At 34.8% G+C, this 17303-nt stretch overlaps 1 protein-coding gene across 1 annotated transcript; it reads left to right on the top strand.

The window, feature by feature from the left end:
- The first annotated feature begins 426 nt into the window (after window positions 1–426).
- LOC135210188 (uncharacterized) lies at window positions 427–14271 on the top strand. The gene is made up of 5 exons (XM_064243022.1): window positions 427–600; window positions 2280–2400; window positions 2813–2937; window positions 12639–12866; window positions 14085–14271. Exons 1-5 carry the CDS (start codon window positions 575–577, stop codon window positions 14236–14238), a joined length of 654 nt encoding a protein of 217 aa, XP_064099092.1. The 5' UTR covers window positions 427–574; the 3' UTR covers window positions 14239–14271.
- The last annotated feature ends 3032 nt before the right edge of the window (window positions 14272–17303 follow it).

Genomic DNA, 17303 nt, shown 5'->3' with positions numbered 1-17303 from the left:
GTCATTTTGCCTCAGCTGATGGCAGTGGTCATAAAGCACCCTTTAAGAATAGTTATAAGTAAAAATATACCACTCAAGGTTCCAAAACACCCTACAGTGGGTATGTAATAAAAAGACAAATTTTCTTTTAAAAAAATGTCATATTTAAAGAATTATGTGGAAAATAAAAATAAATATTCCATTAACAAAGAAGTGGTTAATGAAATGCTTATGCATTTTTTAACACTTATGCATATAGGTACAGGATCAATAGTATTTAGAAATACTATGGAAATTGCTTGCTTCCTGTATGAAGTATATTTATGTGTAAACATTTTTTTTTTTTACATAATGACAAAACATAATACTATACTGTATTTGGAAGCTTCTCATAAATGATAGTTCATTTCATGCTGAAATAAATGCTTTTGATTTTCAGAGATACGTAGTAAAGAAAAGAGACAAGTTTTTGAGGAGGAAGTTGATTACACTGACTGCATTAGTTTTAAGTCGGAGACGAGTAGGCTCGAGGGAATCTGCCACTGTTGAGTTAGCAGCATTTAATGAAGTCTTTGAAAACTGCTCAAAAATAAAGATGCTTCAGATTGGATTCAATCAAGAGTAAGTTACTGGTTATTTTTTTACCATCTGGCTGGTTACAATTGGTGAATGTCTTATACATAGTCATCTTTTTTTGCCATGAATAAATACAGAGCACTGAATCTTTGAAAAGTGAGAATTCTCAAATAATACATATTCAGAGATTATTGTGGGTGAAATTTTTAATTTCGCTTTAGTAATTGCTGCTTGCCATTTTTCTCATGAGCTTATGCCTCAGATTTCTTTAACATAAGAGTTTGCCTAACATGAAAAATACTTTTTATAATAGCTCATATTTATTGTCTATAAATTGCCACACTCTTCAGTCCATGTAATCAAAATGTCATCAGATAAGTAGATACATTCAGGTGGGTACACACGTGTACCTGGGATTTCAAGGCACTCAGCAGTAAGCTTTTTCCCAGGACTTTTGGTTGCTTCTGGTTGATTAAATTTATTAATTTTCATATTCATCTCATTTATTTGCACTTTCAGAGGAATTTTGGTATATCAGTTACTCTAGTGATTTTGATCTCTGCTGAGTAGTGATTTTTGCTAAACCATTTGTCCTTTTCTTTGAGGATTTCCTAAGGGTTTATCTATACTATACCATATTCAGTGGCATGTAAGACCTTTCTGTATCTTTCAGCAAGGAAGGTTAAGAAAATTTTTGTGTTTAGATGTACTCCTTTAATGTTTATGAAATATACATGGCTACAGTAGGCCAAAATAAAATTATAAAAAACTTGGATAATTTAGCAAGTAGGAAAAAGGAAAATAGAACACTTAGGTATAGCTGAAAACATTTAATAACAAGCTACTAGTCGAGATGAAAATATTTGGAGAAGTGGCGAATGAGAAACAAGCTTAACAGTCATTTACATGAAGATATGCATGAATTCAATAATAAAACATGGCAGGAAGAAACAACAGCATCTTTGGTACAGCAGAAGGCATGCAATAAGAAACAATAATAGTATAGGTATCATTCATAAAAAATATACTGTGATTGCTTATTCACCTCAGGTGCATGGGCAAGTGACAACTCTCTCCTGCTCATTAGCACACTGGAAATGTGAACAGTACATCTGTTATTGAAAATATTTCAGGATCAGTTGATGGACCACTCAGTAGTGCTGATAAGTTAACAAAAAAAAGGGGGGGGGGTGGGTGGGGGCCTGATGGTCTTCCTTTCTTTTTGTGATTTGAACCATGAACTTGATTTCTCCCTAATCCCTTGGGTCTTTAGCAGAGCGCTGCTGTTCTTCCAGTCAGTCTTAAGTTAGTGGTAACTTGATCCATCTCATCTAAATTACAATTCAGGCCACTATAAGTTGTAGCTTTATTATGAAACAAATGTAGTAATGCATACCAGCCACTTGCAATCCAAGCTGCCATCTCCCAATCCTGCCTTACTCAGAGCCAATACAGAAAGTGATTAGCTGGCTGACTGTTGAGCATGCTGGGATCCCAGACGTACTTGCCACTGTTTTCTAAACATGGACTGAAGTGTCCCGGGAAACCGGAAAAGTAGGCTGTTGTAAATACATATTAGTAGGTTTTTTGTCTAATTTCATGTTAAAAATGAGCAAGTTTCTGTGTATCTTGCATTTTGTGCTGTAATTCAAATTCAGTTTTGGTGAAGCAGTGCTATTGAACATTAATATGAACTGATATAGAGTATTCTTTTGTTAATTCAGGATTTCATGCAGTCCATTGAAAGTTCAGTGGGAATGTTTATCAAACATGAAGAAGCTTGAAAGTTTAACCAAATTGACCTTAGACAGCATTCCTATCACAAGTGGTGGTTTTCTAATTGAGGTTTGTAGAATTCCTTAATTATTGTTTGAGAGGCTAAGCATGCTATGATGTTATCTTTTTCTTGCAAATTTTAGTTTTTATATTTACTAGTTTTAACAGCCTCAATTTATATGCTATTTTTTCTTTTTTCTCCTTGCAAATTAATGTATTTAAAAAAATCTGTTTTTACATATGTATTATCATTCACAACTTTGAGAAATAATATACATTTTTGAAAATTCCTCCTTTGCACTACTTTTAGTTAGTGACTATTTAGAATTAATATTAGATAAAAAAAAAACTTTAGTTAGTGTATTAAGGCCTTACTGTTTTCTTTAAGAGCTGTGTGTTGGTAGGTAGAATATGGAATTTTGTTGTAATCTATTGTTTGTTTTCAACTTTTTTCTTTTAACTTATTTTGAACTATTTGCAGATTGCTAAAGAGTGCACTAAATTAGAATTCCTTCGCCTGAAGCGGTTGGGGCCTTCTGGAAAGTGTGTTTATACAGCCCAGCTAGCAGAGGCTTTACCTTTCTGCAAGAACTTGGTTCATCTAAGGTAATTTTTTATCCAGAAAGTGCTTATTTCTGTACTCTCCTTTGTACTGTTTACAAACTTATAAGGTGCATTTAAAATCATATTTTAATGTGATGAGAGGATTTTTTAGTGGTTCTTTTATATACTGGTAAGTATGATTAGGTCTCTTGTAAAACCTATTTGTCCATCAGAGATATTGTTTTTTATGCAAAGGCCAAGGGGCCAAGCCAACCAATGCTCTTATGTGCCCCAGGCCTGAAGAAGCAAGAAAGGGAAAAGAGAATTGGCTCTAACACAAGAAAGCAGTAGACCAGCATCCTGCAAAATGAAAGGCAAAAGGTAGGAATAATGAAACTGGTGAGGAAAGTGGTAAGGCATGGGAGTGATGGGAAAGCAATACGTATTTAGATAGTACAATAATGATTTTCACAGATAAATGTAAAACTAGCCTGGGAGTTATGAAATTCTTTGAAGTAGAAAGGAACAAAATTAGAGTGATGTCTGGTAAGCAAGATAACCATATCGGGAGAGGCGGAAGATTTAGGATCAGGAAAATAATACCAAGAAGAGAATTCTGTTTGGCAGTAGCGGGAAAGAAACAGTTGCAACACTAAGTACATCAATCTAGAATACTGATTTTAATTAATTAAAGCAAAGAGAAGTAAGATGGAAGAAGACCAGGCTTAAACCCCAAAGAAGCAGTGGCTCTGTCTTGAAGGAGGAAGTTTATAAGAGCCAGGGGAAACAGAATGAAAGAGTTTAGAGGTTAGTAGTACAGGGAAAGAAACAATATTTGCAATAATATTTGTAGTAATTTTGTGTTATTATTATTAATAGGTGTTTAGTTTTTCCAGACCTCTGAGTCTCGAGTAGACTCTTCTCGGGCTGGTTCTCAGGGATCAATCCTGAAAAAAAAAAAAAAATTTAGACTTTATTTGAGAAACCCGTCTTATTTAAAAAATTTATGATTTTATTAATTGAAAAATCCCTGCTTTCCGCAAGAATATTTTTCATTTCTGAACTCCGCAGATAAATAGATCTTTGCTGGGTCCAATTTGGGCACTCAACAAGCAAATGCTGTACTGTCATGGTGTTTGACATCTGTTACATTTCACTGGGTCGCATGTGGTGTTGACATCAAGTGACCATGTGAGAATCTTGTGTGTCCTATACGTAGCCTTGCTAGGATCACCTCTTTTGCTCTTTCCTCCTGTGAGGATGTCCTCCATGCATAGACTTCAGTTTTTATATTTTTAAGTTTGTTTGTTGTTGGCACCGAGGCCCATTCTTCTTTCCAATCCTGGTAAATTAAGGTTGTTTTACTGATTTTCTTACCCAGTCCTGACACTGGGGCATATGAAATTGTTGGAGGGATAGTGCAGGCTAATTTGGCAGCAGAGTCTGCATATTCATTTCCTTTTATTCCCACGTGTGCTGGGATCCAACATATTTCCATTGATATTCCTGATTGGAGGAGTGATGAATTTTTATTTGAAATTTCCTGTACTATTTGGTTTCCTGATTTATACTGTCCTATTGCATCTATAGCGCTACGTGAGTCACTGAAATTACAGAGACACTTGCTTTTGCCTCAGATATCATATCTAGAGCCATCTGTATGGCTGTGACTTCAGCAGTAAAATACTGATGATATTGAAGGTAGGCTTTTTTTACTTAACATATTTTTCGAATATGCAGATGCTCCTACTCCAACATTATTTTTGGAGCCGTCTGTATATATCATAAATTTGTTGCCTTTTCTTCTAATGTGCTCCAAAGCATGTTGGCGGTACATTTCCGTACTTGTCATTTGTTTTTTTGAGTAGGTAAGACAGGGAGGTACATATCTTTACTCTATTTAAAATCCATGGTGGTGGCAATTCCATTGGTGGGTGAAAAATTGGATTCATATTATGTATGTTCATTATGTATCTAGCTCTTTTTGGGAAAGAGCTAGTACTATTAACTGCTGTTACTTGATTACAGTTTTGGAAGCAGTAAGTTGCAGGAGACGATCCCGCTTGCATTGAAAGACCTCTTTTGTATTGTTATTAAATTACGGTGATGTTTTAAGGGCAAAATACCTGCCTCCACCAAAAGTGAGTTTGTTGGGGACGATCGGAAAGCTCCTGTGCACAATCGCACGCCTTCATGGTGCACTGCATCGAGAGATTTTAATGCAGATTCTGAGGCGGATGAATATATTGGACAGCAGTAATCTATTATGGATAAGACTGTTGCCTTATATATCATTAATAAAATGTCTCGCTTTGCTCCCCAATTAGTGTGTGATAACTTTTTTAATATGGCAAGGGCTTTGATGCCCTTGGCTTTAATGTATTTGATGTGCTCTTTCCAATTTAAATGTTGATCAAATATTACTCCTAGATACTTGATTTTTGTACAAAATTGTATTTCAGTGCTATAAAGATGCAGTTTGATTGTTTGGTTCTTCATCCACCTTTTGTCTTTGTAGAAGACGATTGCTTTTGTTTTATCAGTTGAAAATTTAAATCCAACTGAATTTGCCCAACTACATATATTTGAAATGGCAGTACTGAGAACTCTCTGAGCATGTCTCAGATTACTACTCGTATAGTAAATGACAAAGTCATCAACATATAAACTGTTTTTTACACCACTTGGTAAATTTATAGTAATGTCATTGATTGCTAAAGCAAACAATGTACAGCTCAAGACACTACCTTGAGGGATTCCTTCTTCCAGTTTAGTAGGGGGGGTTACTGAGTAGGAATTTTCTACTCTTACTTGAAAAGTTCTGTTTGTTAAGAAGTTCTTAATAAATATTGGTAAGTGGCCTCTTAGTCCCTTGGAGTGGAGTTTTTGCATGATGTTATGTTTCCATGTTGTATCGTATGCTTTTTCTATATCAAAAAATATAGCTACTGTTAATTTCTTTTGTTCAAAGCCTTTTTTGATATGATCTTCTAAATGTGTTAAGGGATCTAGGGTTGATCTGCCAGCTATTGAACCAGATTGTGTTGGTGTTAAAATGGATTCTTTGGTTATTACATACGTTAATCGTGCATTAACCATTTTTTCTAAGATTTTGCATAGGCAACTTGTTAGAGATATCGGTCTATAATTGGATGGATTACTTGCATCCTTTCCTGGTTTGTTTATTGGAATAATTATGGCATGTTTCCATTTATCAGGAAAGACACGTTTTAGCCAGATACTATTGTAAAATTTTAATAAATATGATTTAGCTATAGGAGCTAATTTTTTCTATCATTTCAAATGATATTTTATCATATCCTGGTGCAGAGGGATGACAAGAGTTGATGGCATTATCTAGTTCATCCATGTTAAAAATATAGTTATATTCCAGGTCTTCAAGAGTTTCAAAATTGAGTATTATATTTTCTTTTTGTTTTCTGATACTTTGAAAATGTGTATCTAGGCTGGCGTAAGCACTGATGTTTTCAAAATGTTTCCCAATTATGTTTGATATTCCATAAGTATCATGGTATATTTTTCCATTTAAAATATATTGCACTTCTTGGAGGTCTTATATGTCTTCCATTGATTTTCCTTATCTTTTGCCAGACATCCCTTGTGGATGTTTGAAGATATGTTTGAGACATATTCCTTCCATGATGCGATTTTTTCAGCTATTACCGTTTTTCTAAATTTGGCTGTATATTTGTTATATAGTGGTTTAATGTGGTTAATTGTTATGTTTGTTATAACTATTTTGTTTAATATGTTTATACTATAGGGCATTTTGTTGAGTGATTTAAGGCGAGTTTTGAGTCTGTTTAGATTGCGACTCAATATATGTTTTATTTTACTTAATGTTGTTAATGTTGGATTCCACCATGGGACAGGGGATTTTTGTGGAATGTGTTTTGGTTTTTGGAATACTTTTATCTGCAGCATTTATTATGAAGTTTGAGAAGGATTCACATGTAGTATTGTGGATCTTCATTATGTGGGGAATGGTGGTATGTTTCGTGTGTATAGGAAATATTTATCCCAGTTAGCTTTTTGGATATTATATCTTGTAGGTGGCAATATTTTGACATTACTTAAGTAGTTCAGAATGATTGGGAAATGGTCACTTGTGTATGAATCGTCTAGGACGTTCCATTCAAATTTCTCCGCTACATCATTTGAACATAATGAAATGTCAATTGAAGAAAAGGTTAGGTGTGTATTTGAAAAATATGTTGGAACTTCACTTTCATTGAGACAATACAGGTTGTGTTTCATTATAGTATTCTCTATGTTGATTCTGGATGTGTCAGTGGGGTTATTAATATCCCATAATGGATTATGTGCATTAAAATCTCCTACTATAAGTAGTGGTTCCGTATACTTTTGCTAATAAGTTCAGAAAAATCACTGAAATTTGCATGAAATTTGGTTGGTTATATAAATTACAAATAGTAATTTTACTTTTATCAGGCATATACAGTTTAATTGATGTTATTGATATGGCATAGATGGGTATGTCAACAGGTTCATATGTAATGCTATTATGAACGTATATGGCTGTGCCTAATTTTCCACCGTCAGTTGGTGAATAACAGGCAATTTTATAGTGTTGGATATTTGTAGGGTTACTTCCTATATGTTGTAGACATATGCACATTGGGTTGTGGTCTCGTATGATTCTTTGTAATTCACCCAGACGTAGTCGGGTTAAGAGACCATTTATATTCCATTGAATGATTTTATATTCCATTATTGGGAGGAATTGGTGATTGCTGATTTTACTTTATCTCGTAGTTTATATGCATTTGAATTTATTTGTGGTTTTTTAATCGTTGTATTTGTATTTGGTTATTAGATTCTGCAGTTGTTTGTTTTTCATAGTTGAATATTAATAAGTTCTATTTTTGATTTTATAATTTCCTTTTTGTATTTTTAAGGATTCAGAACATAATTCGTTCTCATGTTGGTGTGTTAAAGGGCACCTCCTTAATTTGGTAAAGTTGTCAATACAATTTCGTACTGTGTCCTCTGTCTTGGTAGTTAGTTGGTTATATGTACTTACAAAGCATTCATTACAACCACAAGATGAAGCATGTTTGGTAATGTTAATTATTGGTTCAGAAGTTTTTGGTCTAGCTTTAGAAATTTCTGGTTTTGTAATTCTATTGTTCCTTTTCTGTAGTGATAAGGACTGTTGGTTTGAGGGGTTATTTGTTTTGTTGTTGTTAATGGGATAGTTTTCGGTCTTGTGGATGGTTGGGGGGTGATAGTTATATTTTGGTTTGGTTTAATGGTATGATTTTCATTAGTATTATTTGATGGAACTTGTAAAGAGTGATCTTTACTGTCCAGATGTTGGCTGTTTGATTGAGATTGAGGGTAATTGTGTATTTCACTTGTGATGAGGTTAGTTTAATATCTTTTTAAAATGTTCTCCTGGTGTAGTTGGAGTCTCTCTGGATTGATTGTAATTTTCAATATTTACCTTTTTTCCCTTAGGTGGGGTTCTTTCTAGAATTCTTTTCTTTTTGCCAGTTCGATTATCATCATTATTTAATTCTTCTTCTATTGGAAGTTCTTTTCCATGGATAACTGAATCATCTATGTTAGTGGTGGTATTGGTTGTTGTAATATCACTTTTATTTTGTGTTTCAGTATTATTGGTATGAAATCCAGTTTCTCTTTTTATACTATCGTTGTTTGTCATTGTGCTGTTTGATGTCTTGATTTTTAGTCACATTTGAAAAGGTGGGGGTTTTGGATGGATTGTTAACGCCTCTTACTTTTAGCTCAAGTCTGGCTTCCATGACTGACATTCCTGTCCTATTTATTAACAACTGAAGTTCTGTGTTATATTGTAAAATGAACACTCCTTAGATTTTGCGTGATGGGCTAGTCCACAATTAATACATTTTGATTGATTACAGTTCCAATTAGTGGTATGGTCATCTGATGCAACAGACTGCACATATAGCTTTATTACGGCATCTTTTGTATGTGTGTCCATACCTTGAGCACTGTGTACATTGTAATGGTTTAGGAACAAAGGACGAACTTCTCTATTTTGTCCAAGAATTTTTATTTTAAATGGTAAGTCTTGGCTGTAAATTTTATTTTGGCAATGTTGATATTTTTACTTTTATCTTTCCTACTTGAAATAGAGTATATTTCTAAATCGTGGATATTGTTATATCTCAATTTTAGGGAGTCTAGCAATAGTTGTTTTGAAGGAAGCTCCTGCTCGCTATTGGGTAGGATGACTGTACCCTGTACATAATTCAATGTTTCGTGGCTTGTAATTATTACCTTTATATTATTTATTTCTGTTATACTTAAAAAGGCAGTGGACTGCTTTTTATTGGTTACTTGGATAAGCCATTCATTGTCCTTGATGTGTCTGCATTCCATGTCTTGTGTTGGATATATGTTAAGTAATTTGTTTTCTAGCATCGCTGCTGAGATTTTGTTGTCAGCTTTGAGGACTAGAAATCTTGACCAATTATCTGGTCCAAAGAGGTCATCAAAATGTACCATGTGGGATTAAGTCGGTAATTTTTGTTTCTTTTTGGTCCTTGTTTTATGTATGTTGCTTGTCTATTATGATTTTTATATTTTTCTGTATTGCTGGGAGGATTATTTGTCTCTAATTCAGAATTATTGTTCATCATATATGGTTCCATTGTTACGATATTGGAGTTTACCAATTTATTTTTGTTTGTTTCTTTTTTATTTATGCACTCTATTTGGTTTTCTGGCTCTGACGTGCTTTAAATGTTGGTGAACAGGGTGGTTCCCTTTGTATCTTTTTATAGTACTTTTTCACTACTTGTGGCAGTACCTAGGAAATTCGGGAGTGACGTGCCAATGGTCATCAACTGTGCCGTAGTTTTTCCATCATGGGGCCCAGGGGTACTCAAATCATTTATTTCACAGTTCATAAATTTTTGAGTTCTTACAAAAAAAAAAAAATAAAAAAAAAAAAAATAAATTCTTGAAAAGATATCATTGGCCCTTCTTCGCGAAGTTAAATCTTCTGCCAAAGGCACAAAAGTGAGAAAGGACTCCCAAATGTCCGCATCCCTACCCTACCCCAAAAGGGGATGGCATAACATGATTATATGGCCCAAGTGTAAGCAGAACCCGCTTGCTAGGACTAAGAGTATTATGTTGATACAATTATCCCCATCCTAATCACATTATGGGCAAACTGGATAGAATGCCGAGAGTTCTATTCCTAGAACCAGGCCCCCCCTGGAATCCGTGGTCCAGCTCCACAGAATAGTTCCGCCTGAAAAACAGGTCCGAACATTGTCGGGTAGATGATGGATCTACCACAGTTCTCATATTTAGCTTCGGATTTAACTCCACGTTAAGCCATGATATGTTTTCTCATTTATTTGCTTTTAAAAATTTTGGCAAAAAATGGAAAAGTCCACATAAGTTTACTCGAAAATATATATGTCATATGGGACTCTGGGTTCGAACCTGGGAAGAGATTCCTGAGGTTCGAGAGCCCCCTCACACGTCAAGGTGGTCCCAAAATGAGGGGTAATTTTGTGTTACCTCATATAGATTTAAGGGGACCGTCCGCTATGATGTCTATTTTTTTTTTATTTATTTCGCAAAATACATAATTTTCATATATGTTTTAGATATATATAATACCTTCATCATATAAAAAAATTTCAAAGTCAGTGTTTGATCAAAAACTTTTCGTTTTATAGCAAAAATCATGATTTAAAAAAAAAAAATTGGTAGAGTTTTTCTCCACTAATATGACATCAGTTGTATTGAAAATCATACCATAAAAACTTCTTTATATACGGAACAATTCTGTGTGGCAGAATTTTGATTTTTTAATTTTTTTATTTTTTATGAATTTTTTTTTTTTTTTAGTCTAGACACTCAAAAAATTCTAAAAAAAAGAAGAAAAAAAAGATATCAAAATTCTGTCACACAAAATTATGGGATTTTTATCCTCTCCTTTCCAATGATATCTTTCTCTCTAAAATTGGATAATAAATAACCGAGGAGTAACTGGTTACCAGGACATGCGCATAAGTATGTTTTTGAGTTATGAGCTCCCAAAGATTTGCTATGTAAATTTTCGCTTTTTTCTTATAAAAGTCAAAACAACATTATTATAATTACTTTATTTGTACTTTTATTGTTGATTTCTACATCAAGGATCGTGGTCCTACCCCTAAAAGTGGTGTTAGTACCCTCAGCGTGACACCAGATAATGATGTTGACGGCGAGACATGAGACAATCGAGGGTCAGCTAGAAAAACAATTAATTTTTCCGTGTTTTTCTTTCAGCACACTCCTGGCCTTCGCTAATTTTGCTAGCCATAGTTGCTGAGTAGCCTCTTGATCTTAGGTAACTTCGGCATTGCTATAAGTTCACTAAGAAGTTATAAAACAAATAAACGTAAAATAGCTCAGTAACCAACACGCAAGTGCCTACCCGCATGTTAAACCGCTTTGACGTCTGTGGCGTAACTGAGTCATTCTCCGAGTCTCACCTATAAATAACCGCTCTGAGCAGCTCGCTTCTCGCCCAGTGTCACACTACCTTTCATTGCTACCAGATGTATGAGAATTTCGAAAAAAATCTTAAAAAATCGCTGTATATATGCAAATATAAACACGCAAAAACGATTCTGTCAAACTCAAGTCATACAGACGACGCAGTTACGATGACGTCATCATTTAAAAACCGCTATATCTTCATTATTTGTGAAAATAATTGGCTGAAACTTCTGGAAAGCATGCACGGCATGTTTCTGCATAGATACAAGTAATAACTCGATTTTTTATTTTTTCAAGTTGACATGTCATCCGCCATAGCGGACGGTCCCCTTAAACTTACATTTGTAAATACACTCCTCTTTAATGGATTCTTGAATTGTACAAATTTCCCAGTGCTATGTCTTTCTGGGATAGTGTATAAGAATAACGCACAACTCACATATTTGGAAGACTCGGGTCGCAAAGGGTGAGATGATCAGGGTGCAGAAGGACTGGTAATGAGAACTCCCAAAGAGGTGTAGTTCAACTAGGTCTTTTGATGTTTTTAAATCTATCACCAGTACTTTTAAACATTTCAGAATAACCTAGTACTTTTAAGTACTTCAGAATTTACGTACAGTATATGTTAGGAATAGGAAACCAATACTCAATGTAGAGAACTCTCCTTAGGCTCGATTATTATCATGAGTACCTTTATATTATTTTGTTTTCTGTGATATCTTTATATTATTTTGTTTTCTGTGATATCTTTCTCCATTTCTTAATTAGTATTTTGCATACATTATACTGCTTACTTTTTAACTACACTCAGGCTCTTTTTACACTTTAGCTTGGTGTCTTTTGTGATTTGTGAAATACATTGCAGCAAAGATGAGTTTTTTTCACAAGAATTCTTGTCCTGTTGAAGCTTGGTGTTCTTCAAATAAATCAGTGGTTTTGATATGTAGAAAATCACAGAAAACAGAGTACTCTACTTTTTTGTATTCTTTATAACTCTGTATATGTACGTTGAAATTTGATAGAAGAATATGTACAGTATTTCCTCTCAAGTCTTAAATATTTCTTCACTGCTAGGAAGCTGGCACAAAATCGTTTTACATCCTGCCTCTGCAGTGTTAGCAGATATTGTTTTCTATTCTGCCAATGGAAAAGAACCTTAGTACTATAACAAAAGAAGTGGTTCAGTGCTGTGATGGTGTGCAGTTTTTTAAACTGCTTTTTCATTTCAGAGTTGAACAAAACTACTTGGCACCAGGAACAAACATATTCAAAGCATTGGAGGAATGCCCAAAGCTTCAGAGATTTGCACTTTTGTCTGAAAAAGATGTGATGGCTTTAAATTTAGATGCTGTTGAGCATCTTATTCAGAACCACTTGAGTCTTATCTTTGTATTCATCCTGGGAGGCATGTTGACAAGAGACAAGAGCGTAAAACTTATGAGGAAATATAAGAATTTGTAAGTATGTATAGCACTGATATTATATATAATTATATAATACAGTGTTACCTCATTTTTCTAACATTTCTTATGTCAAACATTCCATTTTTCTAACAAAATTTTCAAGAAAATTTTTTATCCTTTGTCGAACAAATACTCATACTACTTTGAACTGACCAATTATGTATCTTGTTTATACTACTTTGTATTCAACGCCGCTGCATCTTACAAGAAAAACTGTATTTAAATGTGTTTTCCTTTACAATATATAAGTTTAATGATAGCCATAGCCAAACAAAAAAAATAAATAAAAGAATAAAATATTTCAATATAGAATTTAGAATAAAAGATGTACAAAATCATACGTCGCTGCAGTGACGTCACACATAGCTAACTTGAGACTGAACGAGGGAGCAGTGATATTGAGGAGAGAAGGAGAAGAGATAATTAAAATATTACTGAATGTATGTAAAAGCAACAACAATTCATATAAAAAAGGAAATTTCACAATAAATTTAACATAATGATAAAATATAAAAACAATCAAATGCAATACGTACACAGAAACAATAAATGTATATAAAAAAAAAACCAGTGTTCGGTGCGCCAAGTGAGACTGTATAGTCTAATGATAACCAAATTCAACCGAACAGTAAATGAAAGAATAAAGCTTTTCACAATAAGATTTAACATAAACAATGAAAAAAATAATGTCATTGCAGTGATGCACAAATAACTTGAGATAAAGGGAGGGTGAATTTATATTTTTGAGGAGTAATGAATGAAGGATTTTAAAATATCAGGTGTCTTAATATTGTTGAGGAGAGAAGGAGATGATACAGTAAAATCTTTACTTCAGTTATTCCCTTTGTTGTCCAGACTAAGTACAGAAAAGTGCAAGGTTGGGAGGTGGACATATATGTAAATTAATGGGTTTTTAGTAAAAAAAACAATTTTTCTTATTTCATTCGCAAGTACTATAGGAATATAATGGTCTTGTTCAACATTTTTGTAGGAAAATGTGAACATTATAAAAAATATTCACATGCAAAAGTTGAGCAGCAGCATGAGTTATTTTCATAATCTTGTAAGGGTAATTTATCAAGTTACATTTAAATTGTTGGATATTGTAGTGTCAAATTTATGCTTGCCAACTATATAGTCAGAACTACATGTGTTGAATAAGTATTCCATTCATTGTGACTAATAGTATTTTATATTTTATTTTTATTTCAGAGAGTCCCGTCCAGCCCTCATCGTACGTGTCAAAAATATTTTGAGAGATGTTTTTGATGATAAAAATCAAGATAACCATTCAATGCCGGCTTGCCACTTCAATGAGATGATCATGTTTCGGAGTTGGATGTATGAATTTTATGATACTGATTAAGTGGTCCAAAAATAAATATATTTTCCTATTTTTTATTTGTGTTTACATTCAGAATATTCTGCATATATAAATGTATGTGTGCACATAGCTACTTCTCTCAAGTCTTAGTTCCTCACAAGTTTACAGCACAGAATTGAAACAGTAGCTCTCCAGGTGCTTCTGTATGTTTCATCGCAACCCCTTTGTATTAACATGGCCTTTTTTTGTGTGCCATTTTTAAATTCCAGGTGAGTCATTCCACTTGTAGAAGAAAAAGATGAGGTGGCTTAGGTTAGCTGAAACATGTGCCTGCAGCCCCTTAAGCCATTTGAAATTAACTTGATCATACTTAACATGTCTGCCAACTGATTGACAGCACAGTGGTTTCAAGATTTTCAGAACTTTTAGGAGTACTACTGCAGTCTCCTGTGTCTTTTTTGCTACTTCCTTTCCTACTTCCTTCACTCTTCCCATTCAACCTCTTTTCTGTTACTTCTTATTGGAACTGTGGGGTTTTCTCACAATTCCACCTTTGCATCCTTGGACTTCATTTTCTTTATTTTCTGGATCTTCATCTTGCTGTCCAACCACTCCGACCCCCTTTTTTCACTTGTAAATGGTGAATGGCCAAAAGTGCCCCAATACTTGACTTGCCAACTTAAATTTCCGTAAATTTTATGTGTTAAACATATATATTTCTTATCGTAATAAAATTGGAAACTGAGAAACACTTAAGATTTATTACCAGGCAGCGTTCTCAGAGGAAGCCCGAAGAGAAAAAATACCTTTGTCATGTAATACTTATAGAAGATTGCCCTAATAACAACTGCTGTGGACTTTAGTAGGTCTTTCAACATTGTAAAAAGAAAAAAAAAAGACAATCAACAGAAGTTATGAGAGTACAGAATTCATCTGAATTCATGATGTATTGGTGTTATAATTTTTGCTAGCCTTGGAAGTGCCAGTTGTTAAGCTAAAAATACAAGCACTACCTTAGTAACAGCTAATGCAAGAGAACCAAAAAGCAAAGTAGAAACCTCTCAACTTTCAGTAAAATTGCCAGTAGGTAATAACCTGTTAATCATCACTAAAAACTAACTGTAATACTAGTAGTATTATCATAGCTTTTCGGAGGTGGTTGGACAATGTCATGATAATATACAGCACTGAATTTGTTTACAAAATTAGTTTACAAGAATAGGAATAAAAAACAGAGTAGCCATAAAAAGACTTAAACAAGGGAAATCTTTAAAGAAATTAAATACAAAGGTTTAAATAAAACAATGAGCTTACACTAAACATGCCACACAGGTGGATACATACTGTGTTAACACCCTTGTGGGTTACAATCTAGGAAAGATACGAAAAATACAATCTAGGAAAGATACGAAAAAAAAAGAATTTTTAACCTATGTACGTATTGTGCATATGTAGAGAAAAACTACAGAAAGAATAAAAAAACAAAAAAAAAAACAGAGAGCGCTCCGAGGATCGAGGAGCTGTTACAGAGGCAAATCCTCTTTGCCGAACACAACCTGAGTCGGTGTTACTACTACTACTATGCTACTACTCGGCAATCGGCATTCCGGTAAACAAATCCCTGACATTACGAACTTACGAAGTTTTATCAATGTTTAAGCGATATTTGACATTATGCTTCGTCTTCGCATTAGGACAGGCTTCACATGTAAGTGCAATGGCCAGAATTGGTTTGGTTTAGAGTAACTTACAGCTTCCATGTGGCCTTTTAGGAAAGTAATTTGTAGGAGTGAAGGCTACCTACCTAGTAGGTACCTACTACCTACCTAGGTAGGGTAGTAGCTAGGTAGGTACTAGGTAAACTATCCGTATTTACCAGAAATGTCCTGTTAATTTAATAAAAAAAAAAAACTTGGTAAAGATCTAGGGGTTACTTATCCACGGCTTGCCCCCCTAGACTTTGGGGGCAGTTGCGGTTTTTCTATGCAGTTTTACCTAGGTACTGAACAAGAATTTCAAGTAAATATTTATTCGGACGACTGTAATTAAACCCCCAGGGCCAGTACTAAAATATGGCGAAATACATTGGACGCCCCCCCAATCCTTAGTGGATGTCGTATCCGTGGTAAACGTTCCTTGCAGTCCGTGTGGACTGCTTCTGTAGAAATACCAAAAACTTTTGACCAAGTGGTATGCCATTAGGTACCTATTTCGTAATGTACTACCCCTAGTATAGAAAAACACTTATCCCCTAGCCTAGCTAGCCTTAGGGGGAACAACCGAGTGGACTAGCTTAATCCCGTCTTGCCCGCTTGTTGATCCACCCTCCAAAAAGGTACTTTTGCTTATTTCGAAAGGAGAGCAGAGGTCTTGAGGTGTTGCTCCCACCATGAATAGCTAACTCATGACTGGTGCCCATCTCCGGTGTCAGGACGTGTTAAAGTACTTTTTGAAGGGTGTATCAACAAGCATGGCAAGACTTGATCAGCTAGTCCACTTGTTGTTTCTCCTACTCGAGAGAATTGTATGTCTCTGTGTGCTGCTTGGATGGGCCACAACTCTTGACTGATGCTCTAGCAGCGAATTCAAGTCGGTATTTTTTCGGGAAGGTGGCTACATTCCGTTAGAGGTGACCACTATGTCCCCGCTTGGTCATTTATCCTATTATGGCCTTGACTAATTAGGGGAAAGAACCGAGTAGACTAGCTGATCCAGTCCTTGCCTGCTAGTTGATCCACCCTCCAAAAAAGTACTTTAACACATCCTGACACTGGAGATGGGCACCAGTCGTGAGTCGTCGGTGGTGGGGAGGAACACCTCGAGACCTCTACTCTCTTTTTGAAGTAAGCAAAGTACTGTATCGGAGGGTGGATCAACAAGCGGGCAAGACTGGGTGACCTAGGCCACTCGGATGTTTCCCCTACAGAGACAGTATATAGGCTAGGCCAACCCAGGCCTAGCTGTAGCTTGTGTTGCAACCGATCATGTTGAATATAGTAGAGTATAATTGAAAATTTGTGTTCATGCCACTTACCTGACAGATATATATATAGCTGTATTTTCTGACGTCCGACAGAAATTTCAAAACTCGCGGCACACGCAGTGGG

The sequence above is a fragment of the Macrobrachium nipponense genome, chromosome 39 (genome assembly GCF_015104395.2).
Source record: "Macrobrachium nipponense isolate FS-2020 chromosome 39, ASM1510439v2, whole genome shotgun sequence".
Lineage (NCBI taxonomy): Eukaryota > Metazoa > Arthropoda > Malacostraca > Decapoda > Palaemonidae > Macrobrachium > Macrobrachium nipponense.
Note: the sequence above shows the minus strand (reverse complement) of the source record. Positions and strands in the feature narration are given on the sequence as shown.